This window comes from Nelumbo nucifera, chromosome 8 (assembly GCF_055504915.1).
Source record: "Nelumbo nucifera cultivar China Antique chromosome 8, China Antique-T2T, whole genome shotgun sequence".
Lineage (NCBI taxonomy): Eukaryota > Viridiplantae > Streptophyta > Magnoliopsida > Proteales > Nelumbonaceae > Nelumbo > Nelumbo nucifera.
Window position 1 is genome coordinate 7,509,221 of NC_142656.1, and position 15,480 is coordinate 7,524,700.

The window sequence follows — 15,480 nt, forward strand, 5'->3', positions numbered from 1 at the left end:
AATATATTTTAAATATAGGATTTAATGAGAGGAAATAGAAAAATATTTTTATTTTCAAGTGGTTTTAAATTTTACATTCCGTTTTCATCATTAATAAAAACATTTCTTATTTAACATACTTATTATTCTTTAATATGTATGTTAAAAATGTTTCCAATTTTTTAAATTTCTATTTTTTTTCATTTTATCTATTTTTTAATTTTATTATTTAATCATGGAAGCATGGATTAACCCATTTGACCCAAAATGATTTAATTATTTTCTTACCACGACTTAGATAAAAACACTATTTTTGCTAGGTAGATTTTAAAGGTATAAGCTTTTATGTTATTGGAATTATTAATTTATTAAGTATGGATTTAATTAATAAAACTTAATGATGAGAAGAAGTAAAAATGACTTAAATATACGATTCAATAAACATGAATGCAAGTTAATAACTTAAATGTTGGATTTAATGAAAGATGATTGAATGCATTGAATATTTTTAAATTACCTCTTTTCAACTCATTTAATATCAAGAACCAATTACCCTATTTGCCCTCATTTTTTTATTATTAAATTTAAATATAGAGGGGTAAATATTGTCCTTAGAAAATTTCAGAAATATTCTTGAGGCCATTCGTATTTTTAAAATAGTATAGATATAGATATAGATCTTATGTTTGTATCCACATGTTTTCAAAACATATCTGTATTCGTTTTCAAATTGTAAAATACGATACCCAACACCAATGATTTGATCCTTGGTTGTAAGGCTCAACCTGAAATAGATGATCATACTATGAAAATTGGAAACTGGTGGCCTTTCCTGATCGCGATTAAATGAAGGTTTTTACAATGTTATTATCGGTTGAGCGGGTGAACCACCTAATGAAGCACGGGTCAATGATGAAAAGCATGATTGTTTTGAATTTATTTACAATTTTACATTACCTGTGTCCACATTTCATTGAAGAGTTGTAACATGGTGCTTTCATTGAAAGGTTGTAATATGTATCCTAACTAGAACTGTCCAGGGGGCTGGGTAGCCCAATGGTCTGACCTGATCCGGCTCATCCTAAGTCAGGCTTTGTATAAAATTTTAAATCCACAAATTCACGCTTGGTTTCTAAAAATCGGGCCTTGAGCTTTTCTAAATAAACACAGCCTAATAATATTAAATATATAATAGAAATATGATATATATATTAATAATATTTCATATCTAATATAATAATAAAATTAATAACAAAAAACTATTATATATAATAGTTTTCTGAGAAAGAGGTTATATGGACACGTGAAAAATCAGTAGTGAGAGTACTATCTAGCGTTGAGTGATTGGCTTTCCTCCTTTTACAAACAGCACAAAGGTACTCTGTTCACGGGCTAACATGGTGGCAGTCCCTTCTGGCACCAAACCATCATCAAACTAGAATTCGATTGCAGGATTAAGGGAATATTCCACCAAACCATCATCAAACTAGAGGATTTTTTCTAGCAAGAAGAAATTTCTCAAGCAAACTGGAGAAACAAAAACAGGAAACACCAAGACTCGACCCAAAACACCTGAAGCTAAGAGCTAAAACTTGTGCAAATAACAGACCTTGAGTAAACATCAATAGAAGGGGATTTTTATGACAATACATTGCAAAACTTTGAGGTTATTTGTTTCCGCTACGACTATTTTTTTACCACCCCAAAAAATTAATGCAACAACCACCTTCATTTCTTTGGTTATCCTGGCTAACTTTCAACATAACTGGGCCAGTTTCATCCACATTAGAATCGAAATCCCCTTGTTGTAAAAATAAAAAAGAGAGAAGTAGAATGAGACTTATCGGTAATCACTTTCCAAATTAAAGTTGCAGTAATGTAAAGTTGCAAAATCTCGAAATCGAGAATTGTAGGTAGGAGGGCCGAGTCGTACCACTTAGTCATTCTCTTTAAAATCACATTTATCCCTATACGGTGCAGCCGGGTGATCGTAAATCAATCGCCAAGATAAAACAGATCGCAGGCCACTGGTAGGCGTGCACTCACTTACCAGACCTCCGCGAACAACAGGAAGATGATGCTCATATTTCACAGAGAGGAAAGAGAAGACTGGGTCGGCCAACACTCTTCTTATAGAGTGCTCGCTCTCAAACCCGAATGGACACAAATGTGTCCATTGAAATCGAAAGCGTTTTATTTTAAAATTAAATTTGAAATTGAAGACATTTTAAATTAAAAAGGTGTAATTCGGTTACGAGCCTATAACATGGGCCCGAGCCCAAAGCCCAACCTAACAGAAGAAAGAACTCACTGCCAATGACTGTGTTCGCCGGTGCTGAGTTCGCATCAGAGAGAGAGAGAGAGGATTCACCGCTGCCACCAATGCCTGTGTTTGTCGCTTCGTCGATGCTTGAGTTTGCGTCTGAGAGAGAGAGAGAAGTGAGAAGAGGAAAGAGAGAGAGAGAGAGAGGACTCACCGTTGGTCCACTGGAATTCACTGGTTGCGTCGGTGACTTCGCTAGTTTTGTCTGCTTGAGAGTGAGGTTGCATCAATGAGTATTCCATTACTAAGATGAGAGGTTCGACTAGAAAGAGATGAATGAGAAGAGGGGTAACTTAGGATATTTAGGGTTTTTTATTTAACCTAAAAGTCGAGTCAGGCTTTTTTAACAAATCCTGAGCCCAACCCATAAAATAGTCAGGTTGTTCGGCCCGTAATAGATTCAAGCAAGGTTCAAAGTATCATTATGTATCGACCGGTACGTATCATTCCGGGACCCCTCCGATACACCCCTACAATGGGTGTATCGGGGGTCTGACCAATTCAAGGGGTGGAGGGGTCCTAGACCGACTCCCTTAAACCAGTTTTGAAAATAAAAAATTAAAAAGAAGGTAAAAAAAAACAAGTATCGAAACAATACACCCCTACCGACATTTCGGGCGTATCTATATTTTGAACTTTGGATTCAAGCCCACAGGCTCAAATCTGTGTTCAAACCCATTCGGGGGCTGGGTTGGCCCGTCGGGCTATTAGGCCCATGAACAGTCCCTACCCATATGGAGCAAAATTATAAATATACTCGACCTCCGCTCCTTTCCCAAGTAATGTGAGACAAAGAATCTTCCCATACACTCAAGGGTGGGAAGAAGAAAAGACAAACAATAGAGAGGAAAGAGATTCTTGAAAATTTGAATCTCCCTCCAAAACCCTTAAATTCCGAATGGTCTATTTCCATAATTCGTATAATCTCCTGCATCCAAATTTGGGATTACAAGTTGAAAAGAAAATCAGCCAACATAAGCGTCAGGTTTATCTGAGAATGCAAGTCAAAAAACAAAAAAAAAAAGGATTATATATATACTAATAAAATGAACAAGAAATGGCTACAAATAAAAAGAGCTTAAACATAACTGATACACTTTTAATTTCCGACTCTTAAGAAAACCATAAAGATGGGAAATGGTAAATGGGTTGACGAGAATAGACACTGAATAGACACACTCAAATGACACCAAAATTTAACCTATACCCAATGACCAACCAATAATTAACCATGGTGTCACAGTCACAGTAGCACATATTAGAACATGACTATGCATGCATTTACAGATCTACATCCTAATCCAATATTCCAATATAATATTAATATAAGTAACTTGGAATATAGATTTCCTCTACAACACTTGTAACTTGGAAATGCAAACTTCCCTCTCGAACATATCTCCCTGCATGTAACAGGATATTTTCTCCAAAACTTCTTCCCATCCCAGGCTTCTTTTAAATTTTTAACACCGCCACAAAATCAGAAGAATAAGAGAGAGAGAGAGATCATAAGTAGGAAACCAGTCATCCATGCAGAAATACTCAAGTCTATAGATGGCGAACTTGAAAGAGATGCTGTGACATTGCTTGCAGCGCTCGTATTACTCCTGTGCAAAATTGAAAGCAAAAGATTTTCTTAGCTCAGTGATAAACTATGCTAACACTAGAATAAGGAAAAGGAAAGATTATTATCTCACTGAGATATACGTACCCAAATGTCATGTACAAGCAATTGTCGTAGCCTGCACACATTACACACGCTAATGATGAGTCCAAACCCAGTCCCAGCTCCAAGAAACAAATCCAGACAGACATGTACAAAATAATTGTAGGTATTATGACAAACAAGACAGTTCCATGAGGGTTTTATGACAAGTGGAAAACCTTCTAATCTTGCAGACCCATTCCATTTCTGATCACGTACTTGATTTAGAACGGAACAGAGATGAAGAAAGTATCATTTGGTCATGATCATCCAACAATGAAAAAATTTGCCTTGATCAATTACTATAACAATAATTGGATTTTCCACTTACAGGACCCCTTCACACAGCTGCCAAAGGGTATAGTGGATACTCACTTGGAGAAGAAATAATGAAGGCCTTATTTTGAGAAGAATTATCACTAAAAAAATGTTGAATGCACAACATACTTACTTGGGTTCTTGTTAGTTTTCACCCCTGTACCTCCAAAGCTGCAAGCGACATCTGTAGCTCCATTTTGCTGGTAATAACTATTAAATGCAAAGGATGCATGAGAGACTAAAGTATCCGGCTGATAACAAGCCTGGCTAGGCTGGATGGCTGAACAATCCACATTCCCAGGGCCACAAGTCCAATCTAAAGCATTTTGCAAGTCAAGTTCCGAAGCAGTAGATGAAGCAATGCACCAGGTTCCATTAGAACTAGTAATGTTGGCCTCTGTAATGTCAACAGCCCCTCTTCCAGTCAAATCCACGCTGTATACACTTGTCTGGTCAGGATAAAATAAGCCCCAGTTCCTCTCAGATTCCAAGCCGGGTTTCCTGTTCTCATTGAACAATGAAAAGATATAGACATCAAGCTCTTCCCCAGGCTTTGCTGGTGTTCCTGTATCATTCACGACATGGCGAATTAGATTTGAGTTATAGGTTTGGGCATTATCTGGAGTTGCTGCAGTCTCTTTAGGTGATCCTTTGGAGGGCCACCCAGTCTCAGTAACCATTATTTTTATTGTTCTGAAATTTAGTGCCATCAGTGCGAAATAGAGAGCATCAATCTGGGCATCAAACATGTTTGTATAAAGCAAGCCCGTGTTTGGATCAATAACTTCTGAGGATGACTCAAATAGAGCATAATCTAGAGAAACTTTTGTAGGGGAGTCTCTATAAGCATAGTAAGGATAAATATCAACCATGAAAGGGGACTCGTTCTCTGCAAGGAATTCCAACATGGGTTTCAAGAAGAAGGCATGCTTTGGGTCAAAAGCGCCAGCAGATGGTGGGAATGATCGAGATAAGACTCCAAGAGAATGAGTACTAGAGACTTTAATCTTCTTGTGCAAACCAGCTTTTTTCAGAGCAGTGTGGACATTTCGCATGGCAGGTATGACAAGGGCTGAGATGTTGGTGGGGCTTTCAGTGACTTCTGCACCAACTGTTATATATGTAATCTTAGTGGCAGGATAGTAGGGCATGATGTTGTTTCTAAGCCATGTATCTGCATTGGATTGAAATTGGGAGAATGGCAGCAAATCTGAATTTGGAATCCCTATCATTAATTCAACCCCAGTATTGGCAAAGGCCTTGAGAACCTGAATGTTGGAGTCGTATATCCTTACATATTTGATATTGTGCAGATGAACCAATTGGGCTACTTTATCAGGGGTGGGAAGATCATCAGCATTTCTTCCATAGCAGACTCCAATTGTGCTTGCCCTGCAGAGCTCTGTAATAAAAAATGACAACTTTAGCAGCTTAGGGCAATATTGTAGGAGCAATTTCAACATTTCATGGAAGCAAAAAATTTTCAACTTTTGAAGCAATGAATCCTGTTTAGAATAAACACAAATGTCACAGATTATTGGTAAGAAAATTTAACTCTTGAAAAAATATGCTTTAAGAAAAATTGATCTCTTAATTTCTGTAGGCTGTAGGCACAAAGATAAAAAATTTAAAAAGGCAACGAGTTCTTTGTACTATACCTGTACAATTTATATTGAAGTTTATACCTTGGCTTGCATTGCCACTTGGGACTAAGGGCATACACCACTTAAGTTGCAAAATATGTAATTGTGGCCTAGGAATCAAAGCAAAATCTTGGAGCCTTGCTTTGAAGCTACATCATTTAAAGCTATACAACAAAGATGGTAGGCTTAAACACTGAAAAGAGCAAACCTATCAATCATAACAAAGCATGGGGAATCACAGGTCTCTGAATCACAATGTAAGCAGAGGTTTTGAATGTAGAGACTACCTAGTTCTCAAAAGTCAAAAACACAATTCAGCAAACCACTTCAGTTTGACTAGCTTTACAACGGATTGATTAAATAGAGACCTGGCAGACAGCCATCACAAAGCCAACAGAAAATAAATATGACCATCAGAACACATGGTAAAAACCAAGTTGGCCTGACTTTCCAAGTCCCAACCATCTTGGGATAACAAATTAACATGAGGACACACAGATTTGATCATTTGAGTCTGAGAGCAGCCACATTGTGCAAGAAAACGATGAAGGTTTGGCCTGTATCCAGTCCACTCCTCTCAATTCTGGATAGCTGGGCCCAGCACTGGGTAATGGCCCTTTTATCAGTTCCCACAAGACATCATGATCAGCCACCCCAACCAACATACACAAACCTAAATGTCTCCAATGTTGTCAAGGCTGTTTGGTGAAGTAACATTAATCTTGGCACCATCACCAGATGACAAGATGAAGGAAGCCTACGCTTCTGACCACTTAGTTGCGTGATTAATCAAGTGATTCAAACTATTATTTCTATTTCTATTATTCTAGACATTATGCGTCTAGATGAATCCGATGGAAATATGGAATAATAAATTCAAAACACTGCATTGCCAGTCCATTATCAAATTTCTCATCAGAGTAGTTAGCACCTACTCTCTGACTACATTTTCATAATCTGCACGCTAACTTTTGTTCAGTAACCATTTGAATGAGGTTATACACATCAATCTCCCAAGAAATATTATCTAACTCTTCACCATCAATAAATGTTGAGGTGATCATCTTTCATAAGACACATTAAATGGTTGTTGTGTCTTTATCCACAGAATGTGTTACTCTAAATTTAATATCTTAGTTGGAGAAGGTTACAACGTTTCTCATCTACCTATCCATCTCATAGCTGTAATCTAGTAGGGCGCCTCTCTCTCCCAACTCCTCTGTAATTTCTTCTTTGTGGGACTCACTACCACATTTATCATCCAATCATATTTGATGCTCGCTAATCCAGCTTCCATGTCAGTTGAACCAAACCTCTAAGGCTCTAATACTGCAGTTCAAAGGATGGCTATAGGAGTTAATGGCAAAAATAATTGCTTTAAGTACTTCCCTAAAAGCTTAAATGCTTCATAAACTCAACACTGGTCATTACGTTGGAGACGCTGTCACAGTGCAATCGTTCAGTGTGACATATTGCACCAAGTTGAAATGTATACTTAGCATGGATAAAATCCAGGAATTGCACGCATAAAATGAGTACAGATAAGGAAGCCAGGGAAATAATAGATAAATAAAATCCCATGTTCTTCTTGCTCAGTCCTCCACAACAAACAACAAGCAACAACCTCAAAGTCGCAGTAAAGATGGAACACCAGAGAAGCCAAACTTGGCATTAATAACCTCAAAGTAATGTACAAAAGCTATTAATTTCCGAAACCATCAACAACCAACATCTAGCAATAAGTAGCAAATCAACTTAGAAAAACTAGGGGAGGAAAAACACAAACACTTGCTTGTTACAAACACTTCCTTGTTAAGGATTTCTGAAGGAAAAAACAAAAACAAAAAACAAAAAAAGGCCCTCCTCCCTGTCCAAGTATTGGCATTATGGGAAAGAAAGGAGGGTTTTGCTCCAAGTTACAAGATTTACAGAAGAGAGAACTGTACGAAAGAAAACGATATTTGAACGGACAAAAGTTAAAGTAAACATCAAGGGAAGACCATACCAAAAAAAAAAAGTGCTCGCACGGTTACACCCAACAAACAAAAATGAAAGATATTATGGAAGTATGATAACAGTAGCCCAAATCAGAGAGAAAACACCAAGACAAACTGCAGATGAAGATTAGCTTAAAATGCTCTAAGATATTAAGCAATGCAAAAATGGGAGCAAGAAAAAAGAAAAGTAACAAAATAAAAAGTCGGACTAAGTAACAGAAACTGAAGATTTTATGATGAGTGAAAAGAAAGTAGAAGGAAAAAAACAAAATGTAGTTAAATAACATAAAGAAGAGAGGTATGGAAGCTCAAAACCATAAGAGAAAATGATCTGAAGGGCGATTAATGCAAGACGGACCTGTATAGAAAGAAAGTAGCACTAACAGCAAAGGAGTCGCAGTCACAAATGCTCTCGCCATTCTTCCCCCTTGCCACCACTAACTTTACTTCCCACCTTCTTTCTCTTTTTCTCCTTTTACTTTAACACCTCTCTCCCCCTTCACCAACCTTTTTCTTTTCTGTGTCCTGAAATTCCGACTGTAACGTTGGATTTGGCGTTGCCGAGGAGATACCTTCTCTCCCTTTCTTTACACTTGCACAGTTCCACTCACTCTCTCTCCCTCTCTCGAGCTCCGAGTGCGAGACAGAGAAAGAGAGAGAGTGGTCAGTAGGGGAGGGAAAAAAAGAGTTAGGAGGGGGAAGGAAATGACGAGCTGGTACGGGTGCTTCTGTTGGTGTCAGCATTCGAAGCGGACTTGAGGCAGTTTTCTCAAATATGGTTTAGTGAGAGCATGTCGATCCCGTAGCTGAAGTATGTATGTCTGTTGCCTGTTGGACTTGAGACACAGATATGCATCGAAACAACGAAACACACTGACACTACACGCCATTTCAACGGTAAAATAAAAAGAAATAAAGCGAGAAATTCTTGGTTGGTTCGGTTGGCGATTTGGGTCTATTGTATCCAAAGTTCCAAATCTATAATAGTATCCAAGTGTTGAACGGGAGGACATGAAGCCTCCGTCACACCCTTACATCAACCCCATCAAGATCAAACACACGAGTCATGACCCCCATGAACGGGGTTTGTTTTGTGATGTAGGCAGAGGGCAGGCCCCACCAGCATTCCGTGAAAGACAGTTGACAGCGAAGATGAGAAGACACAGCTGGATTCTGACCATCTGATTCTTTCCTTTTGTTTCATCTGGGAGAGTAGCCTGTAGATGTATGGCTTGACGTGGACCTGGCTAAGAATTGAGGGCTAAGCTCACGTGGACCTAAATCTTAGCCCAATACAATGGCTTGACCTTGATCATAAGAACTCGTTGCCTTCGTTTAATTAGGACATTAGAGAATGATCCCTGAGCACCGGGTAAGTAAATATGTATATAATTTAATTTGAAGCTTATTATTTAATTATCAAAAATTAAATTAAAAAATTAATATGAGTCTTGCATTTTTGTAATTGACAATCTATTATTAATTTGATTTAAGATATTAAATGATATCTTATTGGTAAACAACAACTCACTTTATTTGGTATTTTTATTTATCTAATAAATCTATTTTGAGTTATTTATTTTTAAATTAAATTAGGTTGTGATGATGCGCGATCTAGAAGCTCCTAGCTGGAGAACTGCTTGGATGTACTTGCGTGGTGAGTTGGATCAATCTGCAAAACAATGGTCAGAGTGACTGGGATGGAAAATCCAATGAGGTCGCTCCGTTGCTTAAATCGGTATTCTGTGTATTTGCGAGCTAGTATGGATGCTAGAGAGCTTGAATGTGAGTAATTGTGCGTACCTGGACCCTGGAGGGGTTGATGCTCCTATATAGCTAACCTATCGTGGGTCTCACGAAACGGTTTCGAGATCTTCAGCCTGAGTGGATGAGATTTGTTTCCGCTTTAGTTGGGGGGTAACGTACCAGTCAATGAAGTTTATCGTCGCCATCTAATCCGGGTGGGAAGAGGATAAGGCCTACCTTTACGCGGCATGATTCTGTGACGTTCGGAGTCCGTTGGGAAGCTTTTGGAATCGATTACATGTCACCTCAGTTCCTGGGCCCCGAACTGGCTTAGGCGCCAAGGTGCTTTTATGCCGAGATGACTTTATGCTGAGGTGACTCTATGCCGAGGTGTCCAAACATTCAAACTCTGAAAATCGTTGACTAGGCTACCCTTGCTGAGTTGTCATTCTACGGGTAGATCGCGTCCACGCGACCTTTACTTACTAGGTCATGCCAAATTATCCCTCATCAGGTTGCTTCCTAAAAATTTAGTCAAGTTTGTAATTAATAAAGTATCTTCTTTTTGGAAAAAAATATCATTTAAAAACAAACATGGTTTATGGTAATCTTTTAATGGGTTCCACATTTGTATTTAATATACTATGGATAAACATGTATTAAACTAATAAGTAAATAATCTATTGAGAATGTTTAGGAGTGAAATTACCCACTTTTTGAATTCTATTTCTTGAATTAATAGGATGCCACGTGTCTGAATGGTGGTAATGGGTTGTGAGGTTTAGTAGCAACTGCTTAGAAAATGCCACATGTTTAACTTTTCAAAAAATTGAGAAAGTCACATGTTTGAATGGTGGGGGGGTGTAGTCTAGTAATGGGTTATGGGCTTTAACAGGAATTTCTCAAAAATTATCACATGTCTATCTTTTCAAAAAATGAGAAAACTATTTGTCTTAATAGTGATAGTGGGTTGTTAGTTTTAACATCAACTTCTCGAAAAATACCATGTATCTAGATTTCCAAAAAATTGAAAAGACCACGTATATGAATAATGAGGGTTATAACCCAAAAACCTTCCTTTAATAATATATATATATATATATATATATATATATATTGGATTTACATTCCAAGACTCCATAGTCCACCACCTGAGAGCTGAGATTTGAGTTTCCTCCCCACCCCCCCCCCCCCCGCTATGAGAAGACTACTCTTAATTTTCTCAATCAATTAATTAATGGAAAGCTTAGCCTTCCCCAAGTTAAGTGGTTGGTGGATGATTGATGGGCAATGGGGGGAGCACACAGTAAAAAGCGACGCAACTTACCTGGGTCAGGGTGCCTGATGAGTGGAGGGTAGAGGCATAGCCACTACCGATCTACTTACTAATCCTCAGGGACGCTCAAACCTCCCCCACTAGGTAACGAACTGAACACCACCTCATAGAGACTACAGAGTGGTTGTGGTTCCCACCGGATAAAACCGCCACCGATGACCGACCCAGTTTTATTTATGGTGGTGCCGTGATGGTGAACGGTTCAACACTTCAACCGGGGGGCGGGATGAGGAGATTTATGGCAGCAATGGAATGGATCACTACCGGTTTATCGTTTGTCTTGTATCACTGGCAAGTTGCAGCTTGCAGGGATGGTGGCATGTGGAAGTTGCAGCAAGAAGTGAAGAACATTCAATCCCTCAAAAACCCTCGTTTCGCATTCTCAATCACTTCTCTATTAATCTCTTTCATTTCAAGACCCCATATCAAGTTCTTGCATCACTAATACTAAGGCTTGCTTGTCAACTATTTTTATTTCAATATTATATATCGGATTAGACTATTCTTTTGGATCGGATAGGAATGATCCAAATTCAACCCCATTTTTAATCAAAACCTATTATCTGATCCCAAGGGGATATCCGAATCTAACAAGATAGGATTGGATCATCATCCAAAGTTCCAAACCATTTGCACCCCTATTGTTGTAACATCTGCAGTCCCATATCCACATTAATTGTTTATGGTGAAAGTAGTGCAGATGCAGCAGATCGATGCATAGGGTCTAAAATGAAGAGACATCTAAGATGCCGTCTGTCACTATCATCAATTAATCTGCTCCAAAACCCATGGCTGCCATTGTATTAGAAGTTTGAACCTATATTATCAAGAGATGCTAAACATACTGCTTAGTTGCCATTAATTTCCTTTAGTTTTAAACCTCAATAAACTGAATGTACTCTTGTCCATGAGCTTTGCTTGGAGAAGCCTCAAAAGGCATTTTCAAGTGTTGGTGGAATTTTAGAGTTTAAATTTTAGGGTTTTAGGGATTAAGATTTAAGGTTAAGGCTTAGGGTTTAGGCATTAGGAATTTAGAATTTAAATAAGGAATAAAGAGGTTGGAGGTGGTAGAATGCATATCCTCCAATGTGTTAAGAGGCAAATATTTTACCCTTATGGGGGAGGGTTTGCAGTTAGCTTGGCAAGTTGGAGCTTCCCATGTTTGTATTGTCTATTGAGGGAGATGTACAACTGATTGTTAATATCTTTTTTAGAGGACACGAAGCCTCTTCGGGGAATAAAAACCAATGTCAATTGGAAGTATTTACTAAGGAGGTGTTTGATACATTGGCACTGCATTGTTATTATGTTTTGAGCTGGTCAATATAAATTTGTATAAGTGAGATTTTTCTACTTGAAATAATTTGAAAATGTTTTGAGTTGAATTGATATTTTTATCTAATATGTCAAAATTTCATATTTCTCACACATACATTTTTTTTAGTTGAAATGACAATCATATGTGATGTGTCAATACATATTTCTCACAAATTTGTATTTATAAACCCAAAACACAACCATAACACAATGTCATTATACCAAACACCCCCTAATTAAGAAAGTTCTCCCACCACTCAATTCACCATCTTTTACTCAAGAGGGTAACAATGCAGCACATTGCATGGCCATAAGAGCTCTTTATAGTTTTATCTTGTATATTTTTGCATCCTCTCTCCACTTTTTTGAGGATGTTATATCTCATGAGATGTATTTTAAGTAGGATCAATAAATTTATCATTTTGGCTTAAAAACATGAAAAAAAAGGAATGTATTCAAATGAACGCCCTAACCCTCAAAGAGGTTTATTTTATTATGATAAATATGTAGGAATGACAACGGGGCAAGGTGGGGCTGAGTTTTGTATGCCCCATCCCTGACCCTGAAGTCAAATTCCCCACCCCATCCTTGTCCCATACCCCAAAAGTGCTAGAAATCCCAATCCCATCTTCATCTCCCCATGGGGAATAGGAATCCTCAAATTTGCCTTGCATCACCCCACTCATTCCTACTTGCAAATCTTTTTTTTTCTTTTTTTTTTTTTTGAAACCTACCATCCCTGCCATGTCTTTGGTCACTAGAGTTTTGGATTTTCCTGAAACTTGCCCTGAACCTGATCAGTGGTTAAAAACCAACCCATCCTAATCGGGGCAAGGCAAGGCAGAGTCCCAACAAATACAGGTCAAATTGCCATCTCTAACTTTGAACATAATATGTATATAATTATATAAGGCTATGTTTGGTTTGAAGGAAAGGGTAGGGAAAGGAAGATGAAGACGTGGAAACTTATACATGGTTTTTAAAGATTTTCTGCCTTTGCCTACTTTTTCCTTCAAACCAAATACAACTAAAATGTTCTTTATTGCCAGGACAGACTAAAGAAAGAGAAAAGTACGAGATTGTGTTCATATGATACTATAGTAGAACCAATAAATAAGAAAGAGAAGAATTATATGTGCCGGACCGGAGAATGAATTAGCTAAACTTGATAGTTGTGTTTTGGAGTGTAGGGCCAATCATAAGGCCCCATGTCACCCATAAATTGTGTGGGTGGGTCATATATTCACTTTAGGATTGGTCCCATCCCATGGTCTCACAGCTTCAAAAACACAGCTATCAATTTCAGCTGGATCATCTAACTCGTTCTCTGCTGGACCCACTCGCAAGTTCATCCGCTCCCCACTTTTTTTTTTGTCAGTGTGTCAACTACAATTCTTTCTCTTTAAATTTAAAGGCATAAAATATAGACAAATAATTGCAGCAAAAAATACATAAATATATATATATATATATATATATATAAATTTATGGGTGCATAGTTGTATGTATATGCACGCATGCATGAATACACATATACATAATAAATATTTACATTTTTCCATAAACAAATAATTATATATATTTATATATGAAGTTAAGATGGACTCAGCCCAACGTTCAGTGATGATATTGTCTGATTGTGAGTTATTAGAATCGGATTGTATTTGCATCCCCTATTCCAGCTGAGGTTTGCCCTATTTTTGTGGATATCTTGGTACAGAAACGTGGCCTGGTGTCAGTGACCATCTCTCATGTTCCTCGCAACTTAAGCAGGGTGGCTCGTTATCTTGCTTGTATCTCTTGTGATAAAGGTTTTTGGTTGGGAGCATCCCCTGAATGGCTCCTTTCTATTATCGCTTCTCTTGATGCAATTCGCTTTTAGGGGTGGATTTGAGTTGAATATTTAGCTATTCGAATTCGATTCACTGAAATTATGTTGGGTTTAAGCTCAATTTGAGTTAGAAATTTGAGCTCGAACTAGGTTCAGCTCGAATTCGTTTGCAAGCCATTTTTTTTTAAATAAAAAAAAAAATATATATATATATATATATATATACTATTTTACATATAAAAAATTAAGAATTATAAAAATTACTTATTATTATACATATAAAAAATAAAAATATACATATAAAAAGATTTTTGTTTTACATAGAAAAAATAAGAATTATAAAAATCATTTACTATTTTACATAAAAATAAAAATATTATATATAAAATAAAAATTATTTATTTATTATACTAGACTCACGAGCTGAGCTTTACTGGACTTGAGCCAAACTCGATTAGCAAACGAATTAGCTTATATATCAGACTCGAAACTCGATTTTCACAAACCCAATTCAAATAGCTCGTAAAAAGCTCGACTCATAAACACCCCTACTCACCTTTACTTAATGGAATTTCATTTATTACCAAAAAAAATCAAAGTTAGGTTGAATTTATACTTTTCAACCCCTGTCCTAATCCTAATTTGAACCCAACCCAACCACGGGATGGATTCAGGCTAACATATCCCAAGTTGCAGCTCTACCCAATGTTATTATCTAAACATAGTCTTTATTGGAAGTTTTTAAATTGTCAACATCCAACAGCTAATATAGGCTGTTGATCCAGAATCCTAATTCGGTTTGACCCATCCCAAAATCATCCTTCGGCTAATATTAGTTTCATCATACCGCATTGTATGGCAGAAACCCATGAGTAGTGAGTTAATCTGATTAAGGTTGTGTTCGAGAGCGTTGGGTGTGCTATTGAAATCAAGAAGAAACCCTATTGGTCTCTTCTCCTATATTCCTATTCACCATTTCTTTATATTTATTTAATTAATCAATTTATTGTTTTCATTTTTTTAAATCAGTTACCATTTTTATCTATTTTTAATAATTAAACTGATTTTTAATGCATTTCATTATTTCATTGTTATTTGATATCTATATTTGAAAATGTACATATTACTTATATTTTTATTATTTAATTAATTTTTATAATAATTTTATTTATTATTTAACCTTTTCATAATTTAGAAAATAGATGCCTTTGTTAACATTTTATAGGACTGAGATATATACTAAACTGAATAGTGGGGGAGGGATTGAAAAATAGCTCTGCAATAT

General features: G+C 36.9%; 1 protein-coding gene across 1 annotated transcript; it reads right to left on the reverse strand.

The window, feature by feature from the left end:
• Nucleotides 1-3,306: 3,306 nt before the first annotated feature.
• LOC104592032 (glucan endo-1,3-beta-glucosidase 13) lies at nucleotides 3,307-8,750 on the reverse strand. Its single transcript, XM_010251171.3, has 4 exons — nucleotides 8,324-8,750; nucleotides 4,459-5,727; nucleotides 4,014-4,044; nucleotides 3,307-3,909 (listed from the first exon to the last, which is right to left on the reverse strand). The coding sequence occupies exons 1-4, from the start codon at nucleotides 8,382-8,384 to the stop codon at nucleotides 3,783-3,785; spliced, it is 1,488 nt and encodes a 495-aa protein (XP_010249473.1). The 5' UTR covers nucleotides 8,385-8,750; the 3' UTR covers nucleotides 3,307-3,782.
• Between the last annotated feature and the right edge of the window lie 6,730 nt (nucleotides 8,751-15,480).

Bases quoted from the DNA above. Each gene is read 5' to 3' on its own strand.
- LOC104592032 (XM_010251171.3), bottom strand. From the start codon at position 8,384: ATGGCGAGAGCATTTGTGACTGCGACTCCTTTGCTGTTAGTGCTACTT. The intron at 4,045-4,458 runs GTAAGTATGTTG...TAATGTGTGCAG, and splicing joins GAAAACTAACAAGAACCCAA to GCTACGACAATTGCTTGTAC. The intron at 3,910-4,013 runs GTACGTATATCT...AATTTTGCACAG, and splicing joins TGCTTGTACATGACATTTGG to GAGTAATACGAGCGCTGCAA.